This window comes from Triplophysa rosa, linkage group LG9, assembly GCF_024868665.1.
Source record: "Triplophysa rosa linkage group LG9, Trosa_1v2, whole genome shotgun sequence".
Classification (NCBI taxonomy): Eukaryota; Metazoa; Chordata; class Actinopteri; order Cypriniformes; family Nemacheilidae; genus Triplophysa; species Triplophysa rosa.
In genome coordinates this window covers 26,279,738-26,291,649 of record NC_079898.1, presented here as the reverse complement: position 1 = coordinate 26,291,649, position 11,912 = coordinate 26,279,738, and the positions used below count along the sequence as shown (strand labels likewise).

Below are 11,912 nucleotides of genomic sequence, written 5' to 3'. Positions count from 1 at the left end.
AAGTATTTTAAAGGTTAATGGTGACTTGTGTGCTCCTTTTAAAGTTTTTAGAGGTATTAGACAAGGGTGTGCCCTTTCGGGTATGTTGTACAGTTTGGCCATTTAACCTCTTTTAATAAAATTTAGAAGAGAGATTAATGGGTTAAAAATACCAAATTGTGAACAGGCATTTAAGATATCAGCCTATGCTGATGACATTGTGATTCTTATCAATGGTCAAAGTGATGTGAATAAGGTGACAAAAATTTTAAATGATTTTATGATTTTGTCCTCAACAAAAGTTAACTGGCCTAAAAGTGAAACTGTTTTAATTGGAAAATGGCCACAAGGACTGCCTGTTCTGCCGGCTGGTTTGAAATGGAATAAAGAAGGGTTTAAGTATTTAGGTGTTTTTATTGGAAATGAAACGATTGTAAAGTAAAATTTTGAAGGGGTGGTTGAAAGAATTCTTGGACGATTAAATAAATGGAAGTTTGTGTTTTCAAAAATGTCTTATAGAGGACGGGTTTTAGTTATTAATAATTTAGCTGCTTCTACGTTATGGCATTGGTTAGCTTGTATTGACCCGCCATCACTCTTATTGAAAAAAATCCAATCTTGTTTAGTTAATTTTTTTTGGGATAAGTTACACTGGATCCCACATAGTGTTTTATATTTACCCAAAGAGGAGGGTGGACAAGGTCTTATACATTTACAAAGCAGAGCAGCAGCATTTCGGATTAAATTTGTGCAAAGATTTCTTGAGAATTCTTTAGATGTAAATTGGAGTATGGCAACGGCCATAATATTAAGGAATTTTGAAGGGTTGAACATGGACAAATCTTTGTTCTGGTTGAATGCTAATGTGATGAATCTTTCTAAGTTGCCCATTTTTTATTGTAATTTATTTAAAGTATGGTCTCTTTTTAAAGTTTTTAGAAGTGAAAATACATCTTTACATTGGACATTACAGGAACCACTTATTTTTGGTTCACGTTATGACATTTCAAGTGGAAGTTGCTTTCCGGCTCTGACGAATATCCTTCTTAGATCTCGTGTCATTACACTTGGAACTCTAATTCAAATAGCAGGAGTGGACTTTTCCAACAATGATGCTCTGGCTGATACATTGAAGACTAAATCAACTCGTCTAACAGCTCAGTTGTTGAGGAAGTGGAAATTGGATATTGCCGAAGATGAACTCATCTTGTTAAAAGACTTTGTCGAAGGACTGATTCAACCAAAAAGTGATGATCATTTTCCCAACTTGGTTTTGTCACCTGTTTTTGAAATGTGCAATGGTTCTTTTCTGAATTGTAATAGTTTGGTACTATTGGGAGAAGAAAAGGCAACAGGAAAAGCTGTATATAAATGTTGTGTTAAAGTGTTTAATAAGAATATTCTTAATGGAAAAATAGATACACCTTGGCGTAATGTATTGCTTTTAGATGAAAACACAAGACCAGAATGGAGGGCACTTTATAAGTCACCATTACCTAGGAAAACGGGGGATTTACAATGGAGGATTTTGCATGGAATCATTGCTGTGAATGCATTTGTATCTGTCATTAATCAAGAAGTGGATTGTAAATGTCCTTTTTGTTCCCAAAGAGAAACAGTGTTTCATGCTTTTATGTTTTGTACAAGATTGAGACCATTATTTGATATTTTACAAACATTTTTTTGTTGTTTTGGTGAACTTTTTTCAATGAAGGTTTTTATTTGTGGTTTTAAATACAATCGAAATCGAGGTAATGAATGCCAACTTTTAAATTTTTTACTGGGACAAGCAAAAAGAGCAATTTACTTGAACAGAAAAAACAAGATTGAAAATAATTCGGTTGTTGATTTGACGTTGTTGTTTAAAATTCTAGTAAAGTCTAGAATTTTAATTGATTTTAGATATTATAAAGCAAGGAATGATCTTTTGAAGTTTTGTTTTATATGGTGTGTAAAAAATGCTCTATGTGAAATTGTTGAAGATGAATTAATTTTCAGTGTCCAATTATAATGTAATTGATTAGTTATTTGTTAATAAAATGGAATTGTAAAATTTCAAAAATTTCTCTCTCTCTCTCTCTCTGTGCAGCTCACAGCAGTGACAGTGAGGATCAGTCTATCAATGAGAGCACTGCCAAATCACCCTCCTCCAAGAGCAACAGCGATCTGAAGTCGGCTAGCTCGCCCAGGTGCTCCGGCCGAACGACGCCATCAGGCCACAGATACCACAAACACGTGGACCACGATCATTCCCACACCAGAGATCAACACGGCAGGAGCAAATGGAGTCTCCAGATGTGTGAGTGTTGCGAGTGTTGACACTTTAATTGATTTGTCATTTATTCATTTTTGACGTTGACTCTCTTCCGCTTAAAAGCGGACCTGGAAAAGATGAGCAGTCCCGAGCGGATAACATTCCTTCAGGAGAAACTGCAGGACATCAGGAATCATTACCTCCTGCTCAAATCTGAGGTGGCGTCCATCGACCGGAGACGAAAGCGCATGAAGAAGAAAGAGAGAGAGAGTGAGTTACTGAATAGAGACGCCTCGGGTGAACTCGCCCTCGGTTCTTCTCTAACCTCTGACTCTCTTCTGTAGGTGCCACGGCGGGTTCGTCCTCCTCCTCTTCACCGTCGTCCAGCTCGCTCACAGCAGCCGTCATGCTGACGCTGGCCAACCCGACCGTTTCGGGTGCTTCGCAAAACTCTGGGTTATCCGTGGAGTGCAGGTGACAGGAATGGGACGGCACCCAGCAGCACAGAGCACTTAACCAGCACCCGGCCCGGCTCCGGCCTGACGGACACAAAAGCGGGGTACGGAACCCACCAAACCATAGCCACCAGATGACCGCAACAAGCACTATTTTATAGCGACAACTGTTTTCTTGGCAAGCTATTTGCACTCAAGTGCACTTTTTTTCCGAGAGGTTGGGTGGGTCGGGTTCGACAATAGGACACAAAGTTGTGTGTTTGTTTTACGAACGTTAATATTCTCTCCTGTCTTTGAATATGACTTCTACTACAGTGATGGAGCGCTGTAATACACGTGTGTTTCTGCAATGTTACCTGTCACACACACCGTCTTCACCCGGAGCCGCCGGCGCCCCCTACAGATGGGCGGAAGAGCTTATAAAGAAGGAAAATCAAGCCGTCGGGAGGTCAATGCCTTAACGTGCACTCAGTAGGGCACTCGTGTGGAACGCTGGCTTGATATTTGTTTCATTACACTTCTGGAACACACAACACGTGTTTTTTTCTGTACTTCAGGATGGGCACATGCCCTCATTCTGAATCTGACCAAACCTGTGAAGAACATATTTCAGCCCAAAGTCGAAAGAGTTATGTTTTGCTTAAAGAAAATGAATGACTAAATCACGACACGAAGTATTTATACATTGTATTTTATATACTGATCCAAATCTTGTAATGCTTTTTAAAAACGAAATACTGTAATGCAGTAATAAAAATCACCTTGAGAAATGATGAGAAAATGTGCCTAATGAAAATAATCCCATCTAGCAGAATGGTCTTGAACCAAAGCTTCGTTTTCTTTATGCAAAAATTCGCTCTTCTTTCGATTTGGGGTGACGCTTACTCTCAAAACTCACAACGTTGTGTTCGTTTAAGCAATGATGATGGAAAAATACGTTCTTAAAATGTATTTTTCGGGGGCGACAAGCAACTGAACGCGGCGCGTGATTGGCTGAACGAATCCTTGCCAAGGGCTATCGAGTGAAAGAGCGGATGTCTGTAGAAACGTGAAGAGTTGGAGTGTCTCGGGTGTTCAAATGTATTCCGATTGTTGACAATTGGAGAATCGATGAGGTTTTCTGGCAGCCAGGATTCTAAATGTATTTTACTACTGAAATATATCCAGACCCTGTGGGTGGAGGTGTAAGGAATAATGTGGCAGTATTCAGAAGTGCAATGACAGAGACTGTATGAATGCGTTTGTGTGTCTTCCTTCATCTCTTCTTCTTTTGAAATGCCATTAATAAAGCACTTCTCTGCCGCTGCGGATATACAGTCCGCTGCGGTGCTTTCTACGTGTACATGTTATGGGATGTATTATGGGAAGAGTTCACCCAAAATCCTCTCATAGAGCTGTATGGCCTCTGAAGACTTGGAATAAACCCCTTTATGATGCTTATTTTGGGCTTGACTGTCCGGTCGTGTGACCATTTTAATATTTGGGTGAACTATTCCCTTAAATATCACCTTGGGTGAACTTGCCATCGATTGTCGTATACAACCAAGAAAAGCTAAGAAAACCAAGGAAAATCATTATGTATTTCTGGTCAATATGGTTTTACGGTCAGCTGGAATGTTTGTTATCATGACTGATGTGTGAAGAGAGGATGGTGTGATGCTGTCTATTAAAGCATCGCGTTGCTCTTTACAGAACACGCGTTAATTTCCATTGCAAATGTCAAAGCTCTCATCTCCAGATCATTGTGGGTTTTGTTCTGCGCTCTCTGACCAGTGAAAAGGTCACGATGATGAAAACGTGTGCATTTTTAAAGAAACGTTTAATGTACATTGCTGACGACATCTCTTGAGTTTGTATAGACTCCCTGATGTATGATAACCTGAAGGTCTGTACTCTTTGGCACTTGTATGTAATTGTATGCCTTTGTTATACATTTGTATATTGAGAAGTTGTGTTTTGAGTCGAGGTATTTAATATCTTGCACTGTTAATAATGCCATGGATGTTTCTGTACAGTTTTAACTGTTGGGTCTGTGTACATTTGAAAAGTAAAGGCATGTCCATACTATTCCTTTCTCTTTGTGTTTAGTTTTGCTTCTGTAGGATTCATTTTGGTTTCACGTTTATCATATTTTTCGTTTCATCCTTGTCTGTGTATTTCCATTGAACTGTGCTCGTACTAGGCCCTTTCTTTTTTATAATGTGGTATTTTCCGATCTGTACATGGACTGTAAAGTTTTATGGATCTTTTCAAAAATATTCAAAGACCGTTTGTAAACGAGATGCAGAGAGAGTGAGAGACAAAGCTTAACGGAACGTTATATCATATTTATTAGGCTCGTCAGATGATGGACAGTGTGTAATTTATTGTACAAATGTAAGCAGAAAAGCCTTTGAAATAAATGCCATAGTTTGTGACCTCTAATGTCCATTGTGTTGCATATCAGAGATGATTCTTGCGAAATGTGTTTTACAATATCAGATCTGATCCACAGAAGATGCTCCGGGTGTGTTATCGTGGATGGGGATTTATTTTGTATATTCCCAGTGGAATAGCAAATGTTGAGAAATAAAGGATATATATTTGTGCATAACTACATAGATCTTAAATGCATCAAAGCGGTTTGGGGATCATAGTGAATGTCTTTGCAGATAATGATCTCTTTTCTCACATTTTTGATATGAATCACTCAAGTTTAGGAAACCAAATCTTTCAAATGCTAAATTATTTACAACCTTACAATATGTGTAGGATAAACATGATATTGATAATTGTGGTAGATGTTATAGGCGTAAAATATAGTATATTGTAAATATGAATTATATAATAATTATAAATAGAATGGATATGTAATAATTGAAAAGTATTAAATAATAACAATTAAATATGGATACGGGCTCATTTTAAATATTAAGAAAATACATCATAGTTTTCTGTAGTTTCAATAGTTTTATTAAATATTTACTAGTTTTTCCTTTAAACAGTTTGTGATAAAAGAAGTAATACATTTTCTTGGACTTTTAATAAATTACCGAACTTCTAGCCTACCTAAATTTAAAAATTAGTAGTTTCAGGTTAATGACTGTAAGGTGAATACCGCTAGAACGAATCTTAGACATTTTGAAAATACACATTTTACGTGTATTTTTACTGGATAAAATAAAAAGCCGGTTACTCAAAACATGCACTCGAACATTTATTTGCAGGCATTCGCAGAGACAGCCCGTTCTGCTTTCGTCTCTCGCAGGGGTTCTTTCACCGATCTGAGGGAGTGCGCGCGCGCACGTGGATCCCTGCAGCAGCAGGAAAGACCAGAGAAGCGGCGCGCGTCGCTGCTGTACAGCAATGATGGGCGGCAGACCGAGCGCGATTACCGCGGGCGTCTGCGTCGCGATGTTCATCGGGTACTGTATCTATTTCGACAGAAAACGACGAAGCGATCCAAACTTCAGAAGCAGACTGCGTGAACGTGAGTTTAACGTTAATGTGGGTTGACGTGACGGCTCAGTCGCGCGGGTGTGTAGGTGTGCGTAAGAATTCAGATTCCTCAATCATTTTTACGAAGTACGTTGATTTAATGAATCTTGATTTTTTTAGTTCAACACTGTAAGGAAAGTCTTTAAAGTTTCTTTATAGTTCATTAACACGTGGGCCCTTGTGAGTTGAATCCGTGACCTTTGTGCTACAGGAACTAGAGTTCACACGAGAAGTTGAATGATTATTGTTCTCTGTAAACTGCGTTGAGGTTTCATTTGTTCGATTCTCTTTCTCAGGGAGACGGAAGCAAAGATCTGCTCAAGATAAATCTGGACTGGCTCAGGTAGGTCAAACATCTGACCTTGTGTTAATGCGTGTGCGAACATCCAGTCACAAGTGTTCAGGCCACACATGGCACCTTTTACACCTGCCGGTATTGCTGGGGGTTTACGTTGCGGGGTTTACGTTGCGAGATCAGTGGGTCGTGAGTGACCCCCTGCACACATCACAAGTGAGTTTAAATCAAAATCATGCAGGGGTGCACAACAGGCGTCTGCGTGATTTTCAGGTAAATGCATTCGTGACACGTGCAGGTGACCTGTGTTTTGCCGTAGTTGGCGACATGAACACCTGAAACTGACCCAGATACAGAATAAATTCTGCACAAAAGTTTCAACAGCATGAAGGTATTAAAAAAAACCACGTGTGTCTTTCAGCTTCCAGATCTTAAAGATGCCGGTGCTGTGCAGAAGTTTTTCCTCGATGAGATTCAGTTGGGAGAGGAATTGCTGGCACAAGGTGAGAAGCCCACCTCAGATGTTTTTAGACCTCAGATCCATTTGTATCATCCGCAATGCACCGCCGAACACTTTCGCATCCCGCAAAGTGATGCATGTTCAAATTCTCCCTCAGGAGATTATGAGAAGGGTGTGGACCACCTGACCAATGCCATCGCCGTGTGCGGCCAACCCCAGCAGCTTCTCCAGGTGTTACAGCAGACTTTGCCACCACCTGTGTTCCAAATGCTTCTGACCAAACTACCGTCAATCAGTCAGGTGAGCACACAACACAACATCGGAGTTGAAGATCTTCAATGCATTCTTTCACAAACCCCAGTAGTTGCTTGTAGCTGTGGGGACAAGAAAGAATGCGAGAGAAAACGCAAGAATCTTCCTAAGCTAAGGGTCTTCTTGACGTGACCTTCGGCTATTTCACATCTTGAACATTCCCTCTTTTTGTATGAACTTAGTTCGGTTCTGTCGACCTGTGCCTTCATGGCATAATGTTAATAAGCTCATCATTTAGGTAAAACTCAAATCAAGGTTACATGAGCATTTATGATAGAAGCAAACCAGTGCCCAACTGGGTTTAAAAGCATTTTTGTGTGAGTGATGAATGTTTGTTTCTCTTCACAGCGGATTGTGAGTTCTCAGAGTCTGGAGGAAGATGATGTGGAGTGAGCGTGTGTGTTCCGTCACATCAGTCTGTGATTGTGTGCGTGTCTCCTCTCGGTCTTTTATTTATTTCCCACACCTTACACTTCTTGTTTCCTCACGATTTGCGAGATATACAAAGGGTGAATGTGATATTTTGTGTCAGCGTTTCATGTGTTTCATGAAGTGATTTATTACATCATTGACTGCTGTTGATTGACCGTGTACATTAAAGGTCATCGTTTTATACGTTCTGGACGCAAGCACTTCTCGTTAAACGTGTCGTTTTAGACAGTTGTCATCCACGTGTGCTTTAATTCCTCATTGTTCTTGTTTTCAAATCACATGTTCTAAAGAGTATGATAATGTTTTGTAATTTGTGTCACGAGATTTCCTTTTGTACTTCATAAAAATAAAATGTGCACAAGAAAAATGGTTTTCTGTCTTGTGCTGTGTGTGTTGGAGTTGTTTTCATGAGCTCTGAAGCGCAGCACATTTCCTCCAGAGGGCAGTGGAAACACACACATTCTCACGTTCACTTCTAGTCCGCCACGTGGCCTTGTGACAACACTGGGTTCTGTTCAAGGGCTGTGGTTGTAAATCAGTAATTCTTCACATTTCTTTAAAAACAAGTGAACAATCCCAATAGAGCCAATAAGATCACTGGCTCAAGTAAGCAAACCAGATTACATCACCCTGTAGTTTAGGCCAATCATAAATCATGGACGTGATGATGATGATCTGTGATACAGGACATTTATTTGATACAGTGTCTTCGGATGAAGGAGTGAAGGTGAAGGCTGGTGAGCTGTGAGAATTCGCACTATGGAAATAAAATCCATCTCCCGTTGACTTCGTTTCAGGTTTTCCAGGTATTGTTTGGTCAACAGTTTCACCTAAATGGAGATTGCCAGAGGCTCTAGTTCACTTCAGCAGCCAACGGATTCTACAGAAGCTCAGTATTCACATAGCATTTATCAGACCTATGAAGTGTATTTTCAATATCACCATTCTAATTTGATTCTGAATGAGGTTTAGCAAGTAAAGAAAACGGTAGGAACGTTTATATTAGACATGTTGAACGAATGTAGGCTTGATCGGGTGGATTGATGATCAAACTGATTCGTGACATCGTCTTGAAAGCAGCTGGAGCTTTTCTGAAAATATGAACTGGTTTAGTTACATCATCGCTCGCTTTGACATTGACTGACGGACTGATATCCAAACACAAAGTGCTTTACATAGGCACGTCAACAATGCAAAAGCTTGTGGAAATAATCAATAAACATCTGATTTGAACAGTGGCAAGGCTGCAAACAGTGCAGGCCATGCATAGACATGTTAAGTCGTCTTACGCCCGGGAAGATTAGGGCGGTACTGCAGACAAGTCAAGAGGATGGAATTTTCAATGGGGCACCCTTAATGCAACGACTCAAATACACTCATCTGTCATGTGTTATATAATATTCCTCAGAGTCTGAGGTAAAAGGGTGTGTGTGTGAGCATATGAATCATCTGCCCTGCCTGCCTACACTTTGATGAGCCAATGCTGCCTGCAAAGACTGCTGGATAGTGAGTCCACTCTGAAACCTGCACGAGTGCATGCTGAGCCGAAAACACGTCAAGAGCGCTTACGGGACACAAGTGCTCATGAGAACCCAACAGCATCATATAATGACAAAAAGAGACACTGGTTTTGTGGCCTTTGCACCTGTATTGTATAAATGTGACCCAGTCTGTGAAAACCAGGCTGAAGTCTCATCATTTAATTATGAAATAACAAGCATGAAAGTTTAACTTCAATTTCAATTTTTGACATTTTTCAGTCATGTTAAAGATATGAAGGTTATATTTTCACAGATATTTTTAACATTATATAAGATGATTTTAGAAAAAAGTGAATCTGAAAAGATGACTTTAGCTGGGTGTTTACAGACTGAGTCACAAATGTGTAGAGTCTGGACACCCTGAGTGTGCTAATACAAACCACACCTACTTTTTATTTTTACATGAGAAGTGGTGACATTGGAAACCACGATTATATCTTTACCTTTGTTTCGAATGTGTTCGACGTGTGTGAAGTATAGAACACTTCATCACGTAATATTACTCATCCCATGGCATTCCTGTAAAGCTATACTTTGCAACAACAATTTTTTAAAGAGCCAAATAAATGACCTCAAACACCTGCGGAAGCAGTTTTTAAAAATGTTTAATGTTCACATTATTTATTATTGAAATATAACAAAATATTACAAATTTGCAAAACAAATTGGCACACAATTTACATTCAAAAATATTTAGACACATAATAATAATAAAAAACATAATACAAAAAAACAGACAAAAAATAAATGAATAGGATTAGAGCTTTTTTTATTCTTTGAGTTTTTAGGTGTTGTCTAAAATAGCTTATAAATACTGCAAACCTTTTAAAAGGTTAAAAAACCTACATCAAAAAATTGTTTTGACCACCTTCATCATAGTTTCCATACTTAATTTCATACTACGTTTAAGCAAATATTCACTGAAATCTCATATTTTTTGTCTAAAAACAAGACTTATTTTCTTAGGTCGTCAAAAAAAATGCATCTTGATTCAAGAACTTTTAGACATTTGTACTGGCAAACAAGACAAAAATATTAAGTAACAAAGTCATGTTTTGCAGCGCAAACAATGCTTAATGCTTGAATAATGACCATTTAAATGGATCAGTACATTAGTTGAGCATAATGAATTATCACAAATAAACAGTTTTATTTAACAAATATTCACAAAGAATGTGTCATTGCTGGTTCATGTTAATTCTTTTGCATAAATGTTAACAAATATTGTTAAATTTTTTCCAATTCTATGGTTAACACTGGCATATTTGCATTGATATTGATGCGGTTGGTTGTCATGATTTTGTGTCACATTAGTCTTTGCAGGCTGTTGTTGTGCGCAAACTATATGCTGCTTTAGTATTTCCTCTTCTGTTTCTTGCACACTTGGTTTTAAACCTTTAAACCAGTCTTTTGACTTCAGATGATTTATGAGTAAGACAGTAACGGTGCCGCAGCCCACTGACACAGTTTGGGTGTGTCAGTTTTGCATGAATGTGAGTTTTGTGTTTTTTAAATGAGTTTATTTCTAAGGAAAGCGTTCAGCTGTTTACATCCGTGTGAAACACACCAGTGAAGGGCTCATTATGAGCGCGGCAGAGGAAAAGGCCTCGGCTGAGTTGGAAACTTTCTTTCTGGAAGACAAATAGAGACTCAATTATTTTTATCCCAGTCTACAGCTGGATTCCTTCTTTTTACGGTGTTTGGAGGGTGTAGTTTGCTGCTCGGATCTGCCAAGAGACAGGAACTGGAGAATACTTTTGCAAAAGAGAAAAATAAAAAGAACATGACTGCAGCCAAGAACCTTCGAATAAAAACATAATGACAGACGGTGTATTTTCCATGAACTCATGAGCTCATACCAGAGCCGCTCCCCTCGTGTCCTTTTATAACACGCTAAGAGGAAAACAGCTGAAATATTGGTTCTTTAAGGAATACTTTGTATTCACCCTCATGTCACTGTACTGCTCACTTTGTGTATGAAAAGCTGTGAGAACATTTTGGCGTTCTGTGAGGGTCAATAAATGTCAACAGAACTGAATTATTTCTATTTAAAGAGTGAATTTAGTAAAGCCAAAAACTCCTTGTTCGGGGTTAATGATGGACTTCAGATGTCTGTGTTGGGAGGATACTGAGAGGCGCATTTATATTTGGGAAAAGCTTAGTTCTTAATATTTATAAGCATTAGTTTTGTGTGCAAAAACAATGCAGCTCTTCTTTTGCGTTTTCTGTTGGAAGGATACTAATTGCTGTCAATATAACCTACAGTCATAATCATGAGGCAGGCGTTGAGAGATAATTTCACACAAGCAACACTGTTCCCCCAATCACAAGTACAGTGCTGCCATGAATTTTTGGAAATAATAATGTTTTAATACAAATGAAAACCACAGTAGTATCTGGGAGTGTCATGCTTTTAATGATTTGTTTTGGTATTATTATTATTATTAGCAGTAGCAGCAGTAGGATAGTGGTAGTGATGGTAGAAGTTGTAGTTGTATTAACTTTGTCAAACTGGCCTGTTATTGTATTGTGAACTTTGGGCAACTGAAAGTAGTTTTGGGTGGGATCGGTTTCAGGTCGCAACTAATGATAAATCAACAAACTTCAGACAAAGGAACACAGCAAATAATTATCCAAAACAATTTCATGAACGAAAGGATTAGTCGACATCAAAAAAAAAGCCCAGCCCATAATCCTGCTCACGGTT

The 11,912-nt window shown here is 38.7% G+C and overlaps 2 protein-coding genes and 1 non-coding gene across 5 annotated transcripts in view; all 3 read left to right on the top strand.

Annotated features, from left to right (window-relative positions):
- Window positions 1-5,206, top strand: part of arid4b (AT-rich interaction domain 4B) — a 53,485-nt gene extending 48,279 nt beyond the window's left edge. For 2 of the 3 annotated variants that reach the window (XM_057342942.1, XM_057342941.1), the window contains exons 22-24: window positions 2,069-2,278; window positions 2,357-2,503; window positions 2,578-5,206. In XM_057342942.1, coding sequence (XP_057198925.1) covers window positions 2,069-2,278; window positions 2,357-2,503; window positions 2,578-2,711 — 491 coding nt within the window. In that variant the 3' untranslated portion in view covers window positions 2,712-5,206. The remainder of the gene's footprint in view (window positions 1-2,068; window positions 2,279-2,356; window positions 2,504-2,577) is intronic. The other variant, XM_057342943.1, reaches the window with a different exon arrangement.
- Window positions 5,207-5,941: 735 nt separating this feature from the next.
- Window positions 5,942-8,050, top strand: tomm20a (translocase of outer mitochondrial membrane 20). Its single transcript, XM_057342178.1, has 5 exons — window positions 5,942-6,157; window positions 6,462-6,508; window positions 6,882-6,963; window positions 7,078-7,220; window positions 7,581-8,050. Exons 1-5 carry the CDS (start codon window positions 6,034-6,036, stop codon window positions 7,623-7,625), a joined length of 441 nt encoding a protein of 146 aa, XP_057198161.1. The 5' UTR covers window positions 5,942-6,033; the 3' UTR covers window positions 7,626-8,050.
- On the top strand, window positions 7,259-7,393 carry LOC130559772 (small nucleolar RNA SNORA14). Its single transcript, XR_008963618.1, has one exon. It is a non-coding gene; the product is annotated as a small nucleolar RNA SNORA14 (small nucleolar RNA).
- Window positions 8,051-11,912: the final 3,862 nt, after the last annotated feature.

Excerpts from the sequence above, each read along its gene's own strand:
- tomm20a (XM_057342178.1), top strand. The coding sequence starts at position 6,034 with ATGATGGGCGGCAGACCGAGCGCGATTACCGCGGGCGTCTGCGTCGCG. Across the intron at positions 6,509-6,881 it reads ATAAATCTGGACTGGCTCAG|CTTCCAGATCTTAAAGATGC; the intron begins GTAGGTCAAACA and ends TGTGTCTTTCAG. Across the intron at positions 6,964-7,077 it reads AGAGGAATTGCTGGCACAAG|GAGATTATGAGAAGGGTGTG; the intron begins GTGAGAAGCCCA and ends ATTCTCCCTCAG.